General features: G+C 39.1%; 1 protein-coding gene across 3 annotated transcripts in view; it reads right to left on the bottom strand.

Moving 5' to 3' along the window:
• Positions 1 to 1,741: 1,741 nt before the first annotated feature.
• Positions 1,742 to 13,699, bottom strand: part of LOC128528272 (tyrosine-protein kinase CSK) — a 36,870-nt gene continuing 24,912 nt past the window's right edge. For all 3 annotated transcript variants that reach the window (XM_053501042.1, XM_053501045.1, XM_053501043.1), the window contains exons 5-13: positions 10,591 to 10,810; positions 7,892 to 7,985; positions 6,754 to 6,819; positions 6,569 to 6,668; positions 5,299 to 5,389; positions 4,417 to 4,490; positions 4,093 to 4,288; positions 3,898 to 3,984; positions 1,742 to 3,095 (exon numbers count right to left, since the gene is read on the bottom strand). In XM_053501042.1, coding sequence (XP_053357017.1) covers positions 2,913 to 3,095; positions 3,898 to 3,984; positions 4,093 to 4,288; positions 4,417 to 4,490; positions 5,299 to 5,389; positions 6,569 to 6,668; positions 6,754 to 6,819; positions 7,892 to 7,985; positions 10,591 to 10,810 — 1,111 coding nt within the window. In that variant the 3' untranslated portion in view covers positions 1,742 to 2,912. The remainder of the gene's footprint in view (positions 3,096 to 3,897; positions 3,985 to 4,092; positions 4,289 to 4,416; positions 4,491 to 5,298; positions 5,390 to 6,568; positions 6,669 to 6,753; positions 6,820 to 7,891; positions 7,986 to 10,590; positions 10,811 to 13,699) is intronic.

Here is a 13,699-nt window from a genome sequence, read left to right as displayed (position 1 = left end):
TCTTATGACAAATCACGGCTTGAACTTGCTTGCGTTGCATTACTGAAATAAATGTGAAGTGTTGTGAAGTGTACTTCACAGGGCACTTCAGGCCAATCGAAACGCACTTATAGTTGAAGGAGGTGTGGTCTTTGTGGGAGGTGTGGCCTCTGTCTTTGTCTGTCCTTGTGAAGGAAAAATACGAGCTATGTGATGTCAATCACTGTGAGTGAGGTGTGGCCTTTATGACCTCATGGCAAGAATTGTTTGAATTTTAGCTTTCCATCACTACATTATTTATCACACCATCTGAAAAGCAAACACGCACACACACATATACCTAGTGTTTTTTTTTTTATTCATTTGATGCATGTGTTTTAGGAAACTTAGCAGCTTGCCAGCTGCCTGCTGCTTCATCCCCCTACGTCCTACTCTCACTCTCTCTGTCTCATATACACACATACGCATTCAGCCAGCGTGATGCCATTCTCACCCTTATTACAATTTGGGATTTTAAGGATTGCAGATTACACACAAAATGCCAGTCTGCTTATTCAACCGGTTCCAGAGATCGAGACAAGCCTTTTCCTTTTCTCCAACCTTTTGTTTATGCGCACACAAGCAACATGTCAATCAAATGAACCCCGCCCATGTTACAACATCTAGATACAGACATGATTATTGTTGAAGATAAAACATCACAAGAACTAGTTGTACAAAATCAAGGGGTGTTCAAGTCAAACCGGGACTTTAGATTGCACAGAATACCAGCTCTGAGAGTAAAATCTTCCTTTATTTCTCTATATAATCCCCTGCTACACTAATGCACCAGTGTTTCAATAGTGCTTGGACACCATCAAGGTGGAAAGTTTTCTCAGTATGCTGGAGCCATGTTCGGACTGCCTCCCTCACGTCCGAAACACTGGCCTCCCAGGAACTCCTTTAATGGCCGAAACATGTGGAAATGTTTTGGAGCGAAGTCAGGACTGTATGATGCAACAGCAGAGTTTCTGAAATGTGCAAGTGGTATCAGTTCCCACAGACAGATGTGTCTCTTCCACACGTAGGTGACAAGTTATCTGTAGGTTTTCAATGCGTTTCACTTGCTTGTTAACGAGGACGACTGCAGTGGGCTTAAAGGCACCTCATCATTCACGGACCCCCAACCTTCTTTAAAAAGTTTGCACAGTTCAAATGTTTTACTGTGGCTAGAAATCTCGTTATCGTACTGTGGATAAAGTCTTCTGTAAACATCAATCACATTTTACGCCTTCATTCATGACAAATGTTATCACAAGTCCTGATTTGACTTGAACGGCCATCAAATTTACTGTTCGGGAAAAGGTAGAGTAATTCTGCACTTCATGGCTTGTTGATGGATGAAGCTGCAGACTTTTTGACAGTTTTTAAATCTTAAAGTTTAGTATCCTGCATATAATTGTTTGTCTGGTGCTGTAATTTTTTTACTATATTGTTCCGTACAGTACATACACACGGCAATTCATCAAGCCTTGTTGTTCTGGGCTTGACAATTTGCAAGATACAATAACAGCAAGAGGCGGAGCTAAATGAAGGGTCATTTGTACCCAAGCCTAAACGGCATTTTTTGATAAATACTTTCAAACCACACATAAATAGCAGCAGCACACACATACACACACACCAGTGTGTCAGACAACTGTAATAAGGTCAATTTCTGAGTGTTTTTCCCCTCATCTCTGACCATGTACACACACACACGCACACACACACACCACTCTGGTCTGATGGAATGATTTATTCATAATCATGGCAGCATAATCAAACAATGAACATTGAAAGCACTGACAGATTAACCCCAGGTCTTTCTTTATCTTGCTTGCTCACTCGTCTCATCACCTCAGCACGTCTGTCAGTTGAGTCGTCGTTGCCTTTTTTCAGGTTTTCCTCTTATTTCAAGTCCTTTAAATACATTTTAATATAAAACAAGCTCACGCATGAAGAGTTCTACCGTACTCGGATCCATCCGCCCCCGCATCCCGAGGGTTTATGGGTAAACTGCTTTGTGTGTCCTGTTTTAGCTGGCGCAGTTTGAGCTCTACTGGGAAATGCATGTGTAAATGTGTTTTGTGTGTGTGTGTACATAATTATGTGTGTGTGTGAGAATGTGTGCACCGTTCCAGCTCTTTGCACTTGTCCCAGGTCAGGTGTTGATTGACGTGAGGAGACAGCAAATAAACACAACAAACAAATCAACAACGACAGAAAAAAGACAATCATTAAAAAAAAAAAAAGAATAAAAAAAATGAATAAAAACAAAAACAAGTCCGTGTGGCAGAAAAGGGGGACGTGAGAGGCATCGGTCCTGCCATCTGGAGGCACTCAGGCACAAAGCGTACGCCGCGCACACACACTCGAACACATACCACATACAGCATGGAGGAGATGCATGCAGCTAGAACGCTGAAGATTTAGAGAAAGAGACAAACAGGGGGTTTAAAGAAAGAGAAAGATAGGAAGGGAGAAAGCAACGCAATGACAAAAACGATGGAAAAAAGGCCAGCCTTGCTCCTGTTTAAGTCATGGAAACATAGAGAGAGATAGAGAAGGACAGAGAGAGGGAGAGAGAAAAAGGGAGGGAGGCAGAAGGGGGCAAATACTTTTAGGCAAAAAATGTCAGCATGGTGTAATAAAAAAAGGCAAAAAAAAAGGGCACAGTACATCTAATAAGCTTCCACTCCCCACAGAAACACAGTACGAGTGTGTCCAGATTAACAGTACAAAAAAAAAAAAAAAGACAAATGAAAGGACAAGCTGGAGCCTGAGACGCCGCTAGATGAGGCAAGCGCCTGCTGCGTCTCTATCCGTCTCCCCCACCTCCTCCTCATGGGTTAAAAAAAAAAAAAAAAAAAACAGACAAAAAAAAGTAGGCATGGTATCGTCCCTCCTCCGCTTTACAGGTAGAGTTCTTTAGCTCTGATGTGCTGCAGCTTCTCACTCAGCATGCGGAACGAGGGCCGCATCACCGGGTCCAGGGTCCAGCACTGCTTCATGAGGTCGTACACTACGGCGGGGCAGCCGTCTGGCGCGTCCATCTTGTAGCCCTTCTCTACCCGCGGCACCACGTCCTTGAGAGGCTAAACACACAATCATCATCATCATCATCATCATCATCAAGTTCTACCAGAGCACTTTCCTAGTCTTAATTTATGATTTCGTTTTCTGTATATAACCAATCAGCATGTGGAATTTCATTATCATGTGACTGTTTAATTGTCTACCAGAACAAAATGGTACTTGTTAGCCTGGTTTAAACAAGACGTTATTATTTTTATTTTATATTACTGTATATATGTTTTTTCCCCCCAACTGAAACAAGATTATTGTAGTGCAAGTCTGTAAAACAGCAGACTAAATTTTACTTGGACTAAACACTCTTCCTGATGAGTACACTCCCGCCACGCCCCCAATAGGCTCCTCAACCTTGACCTTCAGCAAACTAATACTGAATTATGCTGATCTGGTGTCTGTAAACCCCATAAGAAGAGGTCTGGGAAAACCTTTTCTCCGTCTTGGTCTCATCGTTAAAACAATGTTATTATTTCCACGTTATTTCCCTGTAGATCTTGTGTACTTTAAACTCAATTTAACAAATCCCTTCAGACACTGAGGATGTTCTGGATCGAGATAAGACTCGAAACATTTTTAAAATGAAAATAAAAAGAAACAATGTTGAATAATTAATTAGTGATATGAATTCAAGCCCTAGGTAACATCCGTTTCAGTCTGTCATATCTTTGACTCGGACATGTTCAATAAACTCAACACAAAGCCGTCACTGCCTTCTAGTGGTCAAACAAATGCTACATCAAATCATACAATGATTTTCACCTAAAAATCGTACAATCAGATTAAACACGCTAGGGTAAACTTTCTTACAATTTTGGGGTAAGGCACACGCCCGAAGGAGTAGATCTCCCAAAGCAGGACGCCGTAACTCCATACGTCCGACTTGGTGGAAAACCTCTGTGAAAAGAACGTAAGAAGTTAATACGTGTTGATTGAAAATAAGAAAGAACGGTATTGAACACAAGACTGGACTTAGATTTTTTATTTATTTTTTTTATGTGTAACCTTCGCTCGAAGTGCCTCGGGTGACGTCCATTTAACAGGCAACTTGGCCGTGTCCTGCGTGGACGACGCTTCCTTGGTCAGACCGAAGTCGCTCACTTTAGCGATATTGTCATCGGATACCAGAACGTTCCGTGCTGCGAGGTCCCTGTGCACAAAATTATTGGCCTCGAGGTACTCCATCGCCTCACACACATCACTGAGAGAGACGGAGAGAGACAGAAAGAGAGAGAATAGATGAAAACAGATGGCTGCTCTGGATGGTTTATAATAATGTGGAGGAAAATGAAGCCTGCAAAGCTCGAGTATGAAACAACCAAAACTCACAGTGAAAATTTGAGCAGGCACTCGACTCCGAGCACAGTGCGCCCCCGCGAGCGCAGGTAGTCCACTAGACTCCCCTGTTATAAAGACAGAGAGAGGGAGAGAGATTTTTTTAAAACGCTCATGAGAATTATCTTATCTTTAACTAAACGTCTGTACTCTTACATTTTATATACATTTATTTATTATTACTCTCTCCATCTCCTCCTGTTATTTTCTTGTAACTTTATTTCTAAGCTTTGGCAATACGAATGTACATATTTATTCATGCCAATAAACTATCGTAAATCTGGAGAGAGATAGAGAGAGAAAAAGGATGAGTTAATCCATAAGAGAATAACAGAGTTAAGTGAAGAAAGCAACAGAGACAGAAAGGATGAGACAGGGAGAGAGTGAGAAAGCCAATCAGAGTGAGACAAAGAAGGAGAGAGAGAGAGTTAGACAGAGAGGGACAGAAAGACACAATAAGACAGAGAGAGGAAGAGAAACAAAGACAATGACAGACAGAGAAGTGAAAAATGGTGAGAAAAATTGGGAGAATGACAGCATGTGAGAGACAGAGAGTCAGGCAGACAGTGAATAAAAGAGACAGAGAGAGGAAAAAAGAAAGACACCCCAGTTTAGTAATCCTAACTGAGAAGCTGCCCCCAGACGTTTTCCTAACAGGTTTTAGTCTGACTGCTGATGCACTTCGTGACATTTCACTCAAAAAAATAAATAAAAAATAAAATTAAATGTAAGACACAGCATACAGTATGTAAAGGGGGTCACAGAGAGGGCAGATGAACAGATGGGTTTTATCCGAGAAGGTATCAATCGCAGTCATTATGGCCATGATGATCGCAGGGTGTGATGCAGCTAGTAGCTTTAGCATCGAGCGCTTACCTTTGCCATGTACTCGGTGACGATAAAGAGGCTGCCCCTCTCCTCCACGATCACTCCCAGCAGCTGTACCAGGTTATTGTGCCTCAGTTGCCTACACAAACACACACACACACTTGTTCAGAGACTGCATCAACAATGATGCAGGTGATTTTTTTTCTTTCCAATGTCACCTGATTTACCTCACAGGGTTTAGAGAGTGCAGAGCTAGGTGATACCAAGATAGGATAAAATAGTGATGCTGATACTTTGATTTCTTTAATTTGTTAAAAAAACAAACAAACAAAAAAACTGGTAGCAGCTGAGTTGGTGTAAAAATGTTATACTGAATCTTTAAAAATGTTTGAAAAAAAAAAATATTCAGAGTTAATTTTTTGTGTTAAATAAAATTGTTGTAGATGATAAACTTTAATTTCAACTTTCACTAATATCTATCCTCATCTCTATTTACCCATCTATCTCCTTCTCTATACATCTGTCTATTTAATATACCTTTATTTATATCAATATACATTTCTTTCCCCCATCATTCATGTTTCTCTATCATTTAACCTTTCGATAAAAAAAATTCTCCATGCATCTCTACTTGTCATCTCTCTCTCTCTCTCTAAATATATATATATATAGTTTTACCCAGTTTTGTTTTTAATCCACTTTATCCATTCATCTACTCTATCTATCCATCTATCTAACTATCTATCTATCTATCTATCTATCTATCTATCTATCTATCTATCTATCTATCTATCTATCTATCTACCTATCTACACCCACGCACAATTGATATATCTATGTACTCAATCTGTATTATATATATATCTTTGTATATGTCTCTATCCATGTACTGTAGCTCTATATCTGTCTCTATTTTTTTTTAGCCATCATTATTTATAGCCTTCCATTTTGTTCTATCCATCCTTGGACCATCACCATTTATATATACATTTCTATCTGCCCATCTATATTTTTTCTTTCTATATCTATACATATTTACATTTTATCTGGGTTCCATCCATCTAATTATTTATTTGTCAAGGTAAGTCTTTAGAAATTCATTGCAGACAGGCAGTAACGCAGCTGTTTGGAAGTTCATTCCAGCACACAATTCTCAGAACTGAAAAAGAGTTCAAAGAGACGTGGGAGTAGCCAAGGAGTGCTTGAAGATTAGAGGGAGCGTGGTGCCGTAAGGGGTCTGATAAATGCAATCAAATCATGCAGTGTTATATGAGAGCGGAGAAATCAGCCAGGCCGAGCTGAAGAGGTAGACACTTACGTCATGACTGAAGCCTCGGCGATGAAGGCCTGTGCCGTGGCATCGTGCTTGATGCACTTCACTGCCACCTTGGTCCCTCTGTAGTCTCCCACCATTACATCTGGGGGAAAAATGTCATTGTCATGTTATGTGCTCACACACACACACCATAATGAGATGAGACAATAGGAGATGAGATGATATACCTCCAAACTCTCCTTTGCCGATGGCCTGAATGAGTTTTAGGTCCTTTCTGTTGAGAGCCCAGCCACCTGTTGAGACCAGAGAGAGATTTGCAACATGTGTATAAAATCTCGAACCCTAATCCTGACCCTTGACCTCTGCAGTAAATTATTACACCTTTGAGAATCTCAACAGTAAAAACCCAGAATATATTTAGTGAGAGCCGTTCTACCGCCTGTCAGGTTTGTTGGTTAAGACTGAGAATCAAACTGGGCAGAGAATACATCAAGGCAATTGTAGGCTTCCTGCCATGCAGAAGGCCTGGGTTCAATTCTCACCCAAAGTGCAAAACGCAGCCACCAGATGTAGTGCCTGTCTTAAGACCTAATGGAGGCACCTGGGTTTTGCATGAAAACAGTGTGACAAAGTTACCAGAAAAACTACCAAGCACGCTCAGGAAAACATCTGTTTCACTTACAGTACTGTGCAAACATCTTGGGAACATAGAAAAAAAAAATCATAAGAAAAGATGCTTTTAAAAGCATTTTTACATAAATGTTTTACTACTTCTATAAAGAGCACTAAAGTAGAATACAATAAACACAGTATCTTGTGTGAAAACTTTTTGCTTGAAAATAATCAGTGTTAGATACAGATGTCTGCAGGATTATAAATAAAACAGCTGTTAAGTTTTACTGAGCATGTTGGATAATATGCCAGAGTAGTACTAGAGATCTTCTGGTAACTTTTTAACACTCACTCATTTCTATTTTCATGCAAAACCCAGGAGCCTACATTAGGGTTTTTTTTTTTTTTTGCTTCCATCTAAAAAACTGATTTGTCATGTAATATTTTGCTTTTATATTTGCTTTTTTTTTATTTTTTATTTATAGGCATGCAAACATTCTTCTGTATGTATTATTATTTATTAAATATGTACTTATTTATTCATTTTAATGGTATGTTTGGAAAAAGTGAAATGCTTTGTACATAATAAAGCAGACATGATCGACATTTGTAGTAAAGATAATATAGTGACGAAGACTTTTGCACAAACTGTGGAAAATTACAATAACTAAAACCAATGCATGCAAACCCAAAAAAATGTTATCGCCGTTCTTTTATACATGTATATAAAGATGTATGTGTGTGTGCACTTACTCCTGGAGAACTCGTCCTGTGCTGCTACTGTTCCCTCCATGAGCTTTGGCTTAATCAATCGAGTACACAGGCCATCAGCGTCTTTGGTGTAATGCTGAGCACACACACACAAACAGGAGGTGAGTTTATTTTGTATAAACAGTCTTATTTCCCTAACAAACTAGGCTGTAAAGAGAACAAAGGATCTCGGGTTTCGCACTGCTACACCTAATTCGGCTACAAGCGAGTCACGGTTTGTGCAAGGAAAAACAAAACAAAAACGCAGAATATTTCCTGTTTGACACTTTTTTTTTAACATAGTTTCACTTTTCCAGCAGATGTCAGTAGAGGAAAGGAGCTGTGTGTGACACACATGCAAGCTTACACACGCCAATAACATTCCAGCTATGCTCCCTCGGGCGATAATGACGAGAAGATGTAGAAACAGTGTGCAGTGTGAGCGGACACATCATGTACAGAAATGTCAAGGAGCAACTAGCAAGTAGAGAAAGAATTGTTTAAAAGATAAAAGATCTCCTAACACACAGCAAGATAGAGCGAGAAGGAGACATTCAGAGCCAGAGAAAGAGAGCGGGTGAGCGTGAGAGAAAGTCATATGCAGCCTGACGCAACAGGCATCGAAAAGGGTGGGGAGAGGAACGACAAAAAGAAAAAACAAAAGAGGAATGTACGGAATCCTTGAGCAAGCCGAAATACATAAAGGGCAAGGAAAAAACACACACACTTATGGAGTATGACTAGAATGGGTGACGCTCTGAGAAAGTATCAGCAATAAAAGGAAACTGGCTTAAGTGCACAAAACATAAAATCCTGCTTATTAAACTGCTTAAGTCCGTCCAGTTAAACCACACACACACAAGTCTGATGCTGATGCATTCAAGTGTGTATAATCTATACTAAGTGTACACTAGCTAGCTCGCACATCAAAACATCCTGTTCATAAAATGTTCAATATATTTACTAAAAACACCTGTTCATCTTAACACAAGCTAATGACCAGCATTAGATCCCAAACCAACCAGAGAGGAATTCTTAGTCAGCTAGCTGATATAAGCTATCATGACAGGATTTCTGACAGGATAAAATTTAATTCTCAAACCCTTTTACATAAACGTTAATATTATTTTCACTGATAAGATAAGCCAAATAACTAACATCACCTCACTGCTAACATTAGCAGGGAGTTTAATTACTAGCTTGCTGAGTATTTTTGACAGCTAGCTGACACAAGCTAACCTGACAGGATTTTTTACATTTAAAACATTAAACCCTTCTCAGAAATGTTTATTATATTTACTCATAGTTTTAGCCAGCTAACTGACACTGACTAACATTATCCACAGATAGCTAAGAAACTGCTAAAGATTTAAGGATAAATGATAAGTATTAATGAACAATTACATCATTTTTTTTAAATTAATAAAACAGAACACTACCCAGCTAGCATGACATAACTCTTAATGTTACCCAGCTAGCTGACACAAGCTAACCTGACAGGACTTCTGACAAGAGTGTTATTTTAAATGTTAAATTCTTTTCATAAATAAAAAATACTGAAGACATAACCATCATGGACTAACTGCTAACATTACCCATTAAGCTAGCATGAGATAGAGGATTAAAAAATACAAATATTTAAACTCTTTGCATAAATTTTCATATTTACTGATAATGTTAGCCAGCTAGCCAACAGTTTACATTAACAGCTGTAGGTTCAACTGCTAAGTTGAGGAATAATGTTAGCCAGCTAGCTGATATTTTTTATAAAAATGTTACTTTTCATATGTTTATAATGTAATTAGTCATGTAAAATTTAGATAGCTGGATAAACATTATAAACATATGAAAATAACATTTTTATTAAAAATGTCAGCTAGCTGGCTATCTAAATTTCACATGACTAAATACTACTAACATTATCCACAGATAGCTAAAAAAAACTGCTAATGTTAACCAGCTAGATGATGTAAGAAAACATGACAGGAATTTAACAGTATATTAGTTTTTTCTATTTAAAATATCAAACCCTTCTGTTTATAAATGTTTATAAGATTTACTGATAGCTTTAGCTAGCTAACCAACATTGATTCAAACTAGCATTATCTACAGCTAGCTAAGTTACCGCTAACATTAGCCAGTCAGATGATAAGAGGTTGCATGATATTTACTGAAAACTTCATCCAACAAACTACCATATCACCTACTGTAGCAAGCTAACAAACATACCCTTAATGTTAGCCATCTAACAGATGTGAGTGAAACGATGGGATTTCTACCAGTTTTTAACGCCAAACCCTTCATATAAATATTTTGAATATTTCCCAATAATATTAGGAAGCTATCTAAAATTGGCTACCTGCTAAAATTACCCAGCGAGCTAAGCAACTGCTAGCCAGATAGATGACGTGAGCTAACAAGACAGGATTTTTAGTAAACTTTAAAATAATCTGCTAGTCATGAAGATTTATTCTAGTTCGTACTGATATTAGCTTATGTTAGCCAGCAAGCTTAAACAGGATTTTCAGCTAGCTGATATGTTTTGCCTGCTAATCACTAGCCAGCTAGCAGAGAGCGTACTTGACAGGAAATCACAATCTTGTTAAATTTAACGCTGTTGTCATTATTAACTTTCATTCACACTGATCCTAACGGTGAGGCGATGCGCTAGTCACATTTTGTTCCCATCCCGCATCCCTCACCTCCACCAGCTGCATGAGATTCTCAAAGTACTCCTCTTCATCGATGGAGAGTTTGCCGTTGTGGTAGATAATGCGGTAATGCTCCACCTTTCCCTCGCAGCTTACACACAGCGTGTAGTCACCAGGGTAGTTGGTGCTCTCACGCACCAGGTAGAGCCCTGTCTCTGGAGGGTAAAGCAATCGCTCAGCCTGGTCCCGCGTAATCTTACCGTGGAACCATCTAAATGGGGAAACAAAAAAGGTGAAAGACTAATAAATAAGCAATTTTGGGCAAAACAAATGTTACATTCTATTATAAACACACAGAGAGGACTTGATTAAAGCGTTTACCCTCCTACATCCTCAGAAACCGTACACAAACTTAAAAGGAGTACTCCAAGCTAATCTCTATTCTTAATAGAACTGTAAATCATATCTAGTCTGTCTGCTCGATTTTATGCATTAGGATCTTCGATTGAATTAGATTCCATAGCACTAACGTTTATAGTCTGTGTATTTCAAGCAGCTATGTTTCTTTCTAGTTTTAAAGAATAAAGTTTTATAAACTTTTATAATATGGACTAAATGCTGTAAATGTAAGTATTTAACATACAAAACTATCTTCTGCACCACACTTCAGGTCAGTAGGTTGCAGCATTGATCCAACTGCTCATAAACTTAAAAGTATATATTAAAAAAAAAGACGTAATAATCTTACAAAACGTAGAAGATGGAAGTGGATGAAAGTAAATACTAATGTAATACTCATTAATAAAGACACAAAACATATATTTAACGCACACAACCGTATATTCAAAGCATATTTGTGAACACTAGTCCCATCCTTGAAAAGAGATGACATCTTTTATTTCTAAATATAATTGCTGAACTGAAAAATCCTCGAAATCGTTCTACAAAAACATAACTTGTCCCAAACCAGGATGTGAAAGGAACATTGTTGGGACCGGGGGTTTGCCCTCTCACCCTGTAAAGTCCCTACAGAAATGACAACGTCAAAAAAACTCAAGATGTCAACTCAGACAAAGATTTTAGATGATTTTTTTATTTGTTTGTTTCTGGATGCACTGAAATGTGCTGAAATTCTTGTTTGTAAAAACCACACAGAAGAGATGTGTTATAACTTGTTACTGACAATCTGTTTATACTTCTTGTTATTTTAATTTGCTTTGGTGACATTATACATACTGTTGTGCCAATAAAGCACACTTTGAACGTTGAAAAGAGAGGAAAGCGCTCTGTTTTATTACAGCGTCGAATCACTTTAGGATGACCCCATACAGCTAAAACAGCTTTAAATTGAAGCAAGAAATAAAATAGAGCACATTAATTTGCTTCTAGTTTTTGAAACTGTTGAATGAATAAATGAAAAGATCATGTGGGTTAAAGTCACAATGTCACTGCAGATGAAGAGGACTGTCGGCTTTAGTGCTCAGGTTTCAGGTTTGTCTGAAAGCTGATGCCCCAAAACAACAGGAAGTACTGTAATGCAGTGTATTGTAATCATTCCTTAATGTAATACACACACAATAACAGTAGCATTAGTGCAAATATCATTCGGAGCAAACACTAGAGTAGCGCGTGTTCCTGATTCCCTAGAGTTTTACACAGCATATTTGCGTTCTCCATTTATATACTGCTCTGAAGACAGATAGTGAAAAAGAGAGAGAGAGCGCTAGAAGGTAATACATGGAGAGAGATGGCAAGAGAGAGTGTGAGAGATACACTGAGAGAGACAGAGAATGCCAGAAAGAGAGAAAGAAAAAGATACATGAGAGGAGTGAGAAAGAGAGAGAGAGAGAGAGAGAGAGATATGACAAGAGTGACAAAGAGAGAGACAGAGAGAGACAAACTAACATATCGACAGACAGGGAGTGAGAGAAAGAGTTATAGGCAGAGATGGAAAGAGGGAGTGATGTAAACGGAGGCAAACAAAGATGGGCAGAAAGATAAACAGCAATAAAGACAGACAGACGAAGAGAGAGAGAGGGACCGAGAGATACAGGGACACAAAAAGGAAAAAGAGAAATACTTGGAGCACGACTGAAAATGAGTGTGATAGAGGGAGAGATAGACAGATGGCCAGAAACAGATAGAGAGACAGACATAAATAGAGAACACCAGAAAGACATAACGAGAGACAGAATTTGTGTTATATAAAGCGAAGCTTTTAAAAGAATCTCTCTGCACTGCAATTTACCGTGTGACAAAGTGAAAGAGGCGTCGCCACGACAACCAGCACCGCTTTCTCCCTGCTGATCCCCCTTTCTTTCTTTCTTCCTTCCTCTCAGACACTCATCTAATCGATATTTAAATGGAACATCTCAGAGCGGTCTCACTACAGAGCGGGGATGAGCGAAGCATCAGAAACGACACGTTTAGTTACCGGGTTTATCTGGGCGAGAGCGTCGTCATGGCAACGATGACGTCTTGGATCCAGGAAAATTACTACAACAAAGCTTGCTGACATGCTAGCAAAAGTCTGGAGTTGGACATAACGCCACTATAACGTTCAACACTGACGCCTTTACGTTTATACGTTTACAAAAGCAAGCTCGTTTCCTGTCTCCTGCCGCATCTTAAATTACCAGCGTAACGACAAGACTTCAAGGCATCTGAAAATACAACCATCATAAAAGGCTGACGTGGTTTCCTTCATTCCAGGCATTTCGGACGTGACAAATCTGCAATGCGTCTGACAGGGTCGTTATCCGCTCAATCATCGCTATTTCTCTCTCCTAATCTTAGTCTGTAGATCATAGCTATGCTACATGCGCTTACATTATCTGCTTGCAGAACCTGATTCGATTTTATTCAAGGTATTCTTTGCTTCAAAACAAGATCTTAAAAGAAACGGAATATTTCTGAGCGAGCCAGGGGAATATGAAAAAAAACGATACGAGCGCGAGCAGAGCTCGGAAAGTCCAGTAACGTTGGTTATTCATCAAGGACGCTGTTAGAAAGCCTCGGGGTGAAAAGATTTCAGTCCAGCCCTCGGAACACAGAAGCCTTTTCTGTTTCGGAAGCTCGGATAAACAGCGAGAAGCTGGAAGCCGCAGGGAGGAATGCTGGGAAGGATGTCGATGTGACAGATGAAGCACATTGAAGCAGA

The sequence above is a fragment of the Clarias gariepinus genome, chromosome 7, assembly GCF_024256425.1.
Source record: "Clarias gariepinus isolate MV-2021 ecotype Netherlands chromosome 7, CGAR_prim_01v2, whole genome shotgun sequence".
In the NCBI taxonomy this organism is placed as follows: domain Eukaryota; kingdom Metazoa; phylum Chordata; class Actinopteri; order Siluriformes; family Clariidae; genus Clarias; species Clarias gariepinus.
Note: the sequence above shows the minus strand (reverse complement) of the source record. Positions and strands in the feature narration are given on the sequence as shown.